Source organism: Hibiscus syriacus, unplaced genomic scaffold (assembly GCF_006381635.1).
Source record: "Hibiscus syriacus cultivar Baekdansim isolate YM2019G1 unplaced genomic scaffold, ASM638163v2 tig00110776_pilon, whole genome shotgun sequence".
Lineage (NCBI taxonomy): Eukaryota > Viridiplantae > Streptophyta > Magnoliopsida > Malvales > Malvaceae > Hibiscus > Hibiscus syriacus.
In genome coordinates this window covers 388,455-393,257 of record NW_024062857.1, presented here as the reverse complement: position 1 = coordinate 393,257, position 4,803 = coordinate 388,455, and the positions used below count along the sequence as shown (strand labels likewise).

At 34.1% G+C, this 4,803-nt stretch overlaps 1 protein-coding gene across 1 annotated transcript; it reads left to right on the top strand.

Moving 5' to 3' along the window:
• Positions 1–274: 274 nt before the first annotated feature.
• Positions 275–4,803, top strand: LOC120139819 (protein DETOXIFICATION 33-like). Its single transcript, XM_039154944.1, has 9 exons — positions 275–480; positions 582–777; positions 858–1,203; positions 1,301–1,387; positions 2,979–3,035; positions 3,114–3,352; positions 4,045–4,163; positions 4,378–4,464; positions 4,696–4,803. Exons 1-9 carry the CDS (start codon positions 298–300, stop codon positions 4,753–4,755), a joined length of 1,374 nt encoding a protein of 457 aa, XP_039010875.1. The 5' UTR covers positions 275–297; the 3' UTR covers positions 4,756–4,803.

Genomic DNA, 4,803 nt, shown 5'->3' with positions numbered 1-4,803 from the left:
CTTCTCCAGTTCCAGGGTTGAAGCTTTACGGATCAGGCGGATCAAGTTCTATACATTGACCCTCAAGTCTCAATCTACAACTATAACAAGATCCTCTCCATTTTTCTTTTCCCTCAAAGGATAATCTAAGTAAGGTGCATTTATTAATTTCCCTTCTTATCTCTATATCTTCTTCTTCTTTCCCGAGTCTATTGGAAAACATTCAGTTTAGTTCATTTGCAGTGCAAGCTTTCATTGGAAAACGCTGCTATGGCTGCTGACAGTGTTCCACTTCCCAAAAACCTTGATTACTGGGTTATGGAGTTTGTATACGAGTCCAAGAGATTGTGGCATATTGCCGGGCCGGCAATTTTCACAGCAATTTGTCAGTATTCATTGGGAGCCCTCACCCAGACTTTTTCCGGCCAACTTACTGAACTAGATCTTGCTGCAGTATCCGTCGAGAACTCCGTCATAGCTGGACTTGCTTTCGGTGTTATGGTACGTCTCTTTGATTTTAGAAGTTCTCCCCTAATATAAGATCGTCCGTCCGTCCGTTTTTATAGAAATGATTGGTCTTATCCGATTTAATTTTGTGACAGTTGGGAATGGGGAGTGCATTGGAGACTATATGTGGTCAAGCATATGGTGCTGGGAGGCTAAAGATGTTGGGCATTTACATGCAGAGATCTTGGGTCATTCTATTGATCACAGCATGTTTAATCTCCCCCATTTACATTTGGTCGCCTCCAATTCTTAAACTGTTTGGTGAAACCACTGAAATCTCCAATGCTGCAGGTCCGGGAACGAAACAAATTTGACACTAAAATAAAATCGATTAACAAAATTAATAACACGGTGAGGTTGTTTGCATGCAGGTAAGTTTGCTGTATGGATGATGCCACAGTTATTTGCTTACGCTATGAACTTTCCTATACAAAAGTTCTTACAAGCTCAGAGCAAAGTAATGGTGATGGCTTGGGTGTCTGCACTGGTATTGGTTCTTCATGGCTTTTTTAGCTGGCTGCTGATACTTAAGCTCCATTGGGGCTTGACCGGTGCAGCTGTGAGTTTGAACGTATCGTGGTGGCTCATAGTTATTGGAGAGTTGTTGTACATTTTTATTACCAAGTCGGATGGTGCTTGGTCTGGTTTCTCGTGGCTAGCATTTGTGGATCTATTTGGTTTTTTCAAGCTTTCTTTGGCTTCTGCTGTCATGTTATGGTGCGTTTCTTTTTCTCTTTTCTTTTGTTTCAGATTATGTTCATCTTAATCATGGTATAATTATCAGGTTTTGATGTTTATAACAGTTGTGGTGCAGCTTGGAGTTTTGGTATTTAATGGTGCTGATAGTCATAACAGGTCTCCTGCCCAACCCTATGATAGAAGTTGATGCCATTTCAATTTGGTACGTATTCCATTATCTATCCTTACATAACGAGATAATTTCGAACATGAAAATGGAAAAAAATGCTTAATACACTTTTTGCCCCCTCACATTTACCTGTCTTCTTTCTTGCCATTTTATGTTCCTTTTAGTCATTAGTACTCCCAAAGACGAACAAAGTCAGAATACTAATTTAGGAGTAAATTATAATTAATAATAGAAAATAAAAGGTAAAATTAAATATACTAAGAAGCCTAAATAGGTATTTATTTATATTTTTTTAATAAAAAGGGGTATAATTTCGCCCCTAAGTGCCCCTAACGATTAATGTCGTCACTTAAATTGTTCCCAAATTGTTAACATTCCATTAAAAAAATTGACGAGCAATATCACGCCATGTCAGCGTCACTTTGACAAGGTCAAATCCATCTGATTTTAATGAATGAGTAAATAAATATATTAAGTCTCCCAAATTTTCTTTTTTTCTCAATTTAACCCCTAAAAAATCTATTTGTGCCTAAATTGGCCCCTATTTCGTTATGGATTCATTAGTTAATATGAAATACTAAATAAAAATAAAAAGTATTATAATACTGTAAATATTTTTCCTTTTCTTTTGTCGTTTGATCTCAACAAATCCGTAATTTTCTCAAGAACAAAGTCCGCCTCTCTCATTCGGAGACGTCTTTGAATAATGACGACTCTACAGTGATCATCAAGGGAGGCTTGGTAAAACGTCAGCAGGATTCAGTGTTTGACCCGACCCGGTTACACCAAATCCGTTTACTGGTGCATCCAGTAGGTCCAATTTGAAACGCTTTCTCTGAACATATTTCCTAAAATTCTTGAACATTTTGGATAAAAAAATAAATTAAAAGATTTGATTGACTTATCAAAATAAAGATTAGATTTTTTAACAGTGGTGATTTTTGAGGTTTCAATGGTACTACTTGCACCAAATCAATTCTCTATACCTAGAAAAATAATAAATTGATTAATAAATAATATTAATTGAATACTAAATCCAAATAAAATAATAATATTACTAATAATAGATATCATGTTAAATTATAAAATATAGAAATGAAAAAAGGTTAAATTAGGTACGAATAAAATTTTCAAGAATTACACCGAATAAAAAAACATGAGAAATTTGGCATGTCGTTTACCCTTTCAATTAACTCGAACGAATTTAACTTTATCCTGACACTGTCATGACAAAATTTTATTAACCGACACTTTTTACGAGGGATCTTAATAATTAGGGGCAATTTGAGTAATAATAAACATTAGGGGCACTAATTATAAAAAAAATATAAAATACTGAGACGAGAAAACAAATAAATATTAAGGGACAAAAAGCGTATTAACACCCAAAAAAAAATAACAAAATGTTTTGATACATAACAAGAAAATGGATATAATTTTTAATAGTTTGAAGTGATTATAAAATAATATCTATTTAAAAATTTTTACAGTTATTGATAACACATACACCCTGTAATATAACTGTTTGCGAATACAAAAATTGAAAAAGCAGCTTATAAAGTGTTAATAGCAGTGGTACAAATTACCTTTTGCTCAACTCGATCTCATTTTCTCCAATGTCCAGCATGAACATAAATGGATGGGACGCAATGATTGCAATTGGGTTCAATGCTGCTATAAGGTGAATTTTTCTTTGTTTAAATAATGAACTGCTCTATAATTGAACTAAGAACTTAACAGATTATTATGGTGTTAACAGTGTGAGAGTATCAAATGAACTTGGAGCTGGAAATGCTTGGCTTGCCAAATTTTCAGTGCTGGTTGTTTCCATGACATCTATGAGCATTGGGATTGTTTGCATGATTCTGGTGTTTGCCACCAAAGGTTACTTCCCTATCCTCTTCACCACCAGTAATGCAGTAGCTCAAGAAACTACTAAGCTAGCTCTATTATTGGGAGTTACGGTCCTCTTAAACGGCCTCCAACCGGTCTTATCCGGTGAGTATCCGCTATGTTTTCCCTATTTATTCTTCATTTTGCTTGAAGTAACTATGTTTTAAATCCGTGTTCAATAAATATTCTTGTTATACCTTCTCTTAATCCTTTTTACAAGTCGCATTTCTGTTTTCACTCCTTCACCAACCGAAGCTTCCGAAATGACTCCTCCTCTGATCGTATCTTATGGATGCCCATATTCTTCGATCAACAACAACCTTTGATATAATCTCTTATAGATTCACATGATCTAACACAACCAAATCATTTACTATCAAACGGAAATATCTGTTCAGCTTGTCAGCCTATAAATAGTCGTCATGATACTAAGTCTAACACCAACATTAATAGTCGTAATGATACCAAGTCTAACACCAACATTAATAGTCGTAATGATACCAAGTCTAACACCAACATTAATAATCGATATAAAACCTTTCGTGCAAGGCTAAGAATGAGGATTTCACTTCTTTTTCCTCTCACTATGTGAAAAAATAGGACACAATTTATCAAAGACTGACCTCTTACTGTATAATCACTATCCAAATTAAAAAGAGTGAATCATTTATAGTGATCATAACCTAAATATTACCGGCAACAATTCTAATATACAAAAGATTCTCTGAATACATCTATGCTTGTATCTGATGTGAACATTTGAATCCGAATAACAGAACTGTTTGATTCCTTTTCAGGTGTTGCTGTTGGAGCTGGATGGCAATCTCTTGTGGCGTACATAAACATCGGGTGTTACTATATATTTGGATTACCAGCCGGCATTCTCCTTGGGTTCAAATTTGGCTTTGGGGTTATGGTAAATTTCCTAATGTTTTAAAATTTCAGGTGACATGTTTAGAATTAAGTCGGATTTGACCCCCTAAACGAGATAAATCTATTTCACCACAATCCCTTTTATTAACAAATTCGAAATCAAAATTTTAGTTCGAAAATATATTAGAATCTACTCTACTTATAAAACTAATGGATCATAATTTATACCTTTTTAATTACCTTGTGAAATGATGCAGGGGATTTGGTCAGGCCTGATTGCGGGCATTGTTTTGCAAACGCTAATCTTGATAGTTGTGATTGCACTTACCAACTGGAACAAGGAAGTAAGTATCCCTGCCAATATCTTAATAGTTTATGTATTTATATTGTATTTATCTTATTCATGTTATATAAGATTTCTATCACATTTATATTTTTGTATTATATTGGTATTTTTTTTATATAATATAGTTATATTGTCTTTTAGTACATTGATCCAACTTAGTCTCTTTTCTAGTTAATTTTGATCTGCTGAATTCAAAACAAAGCTTTAGTGCTGATATTCTCATATGCAGACCGAAGAAGCTGAAAACCGTATAAAGAGATGGGGAGGAACAGCTGGTGGAGAGCACTGATTTATTATTATGTATTAATAACTAATTTATTATTATGTATTAATTAAA

Bases quoted from the DNA above. Each gene is read 5' to 3' on its own strand.
- LOC120139819 (XM_039154944.1), top strand. From the start codon at position 298: ATGGAGTTTGTATACGAGTCCAAGAGATTGTGGCATATTGCCGGGCCG. The intron at 481-581 runs GTACGTCTCTTT...ATTTTGTGACAG, and splicing joins GACTTGCTTTCGGTGTTATG to TTGGGAATGGGGAGTGCATT. The intron at 4,465-4,695 runs GTAAGTATCCCT...TCTCATATGCAG, and splicing joins TTACCAACTGGAACAAGGAA to ACCGAAGAAGCTGAAAACCG.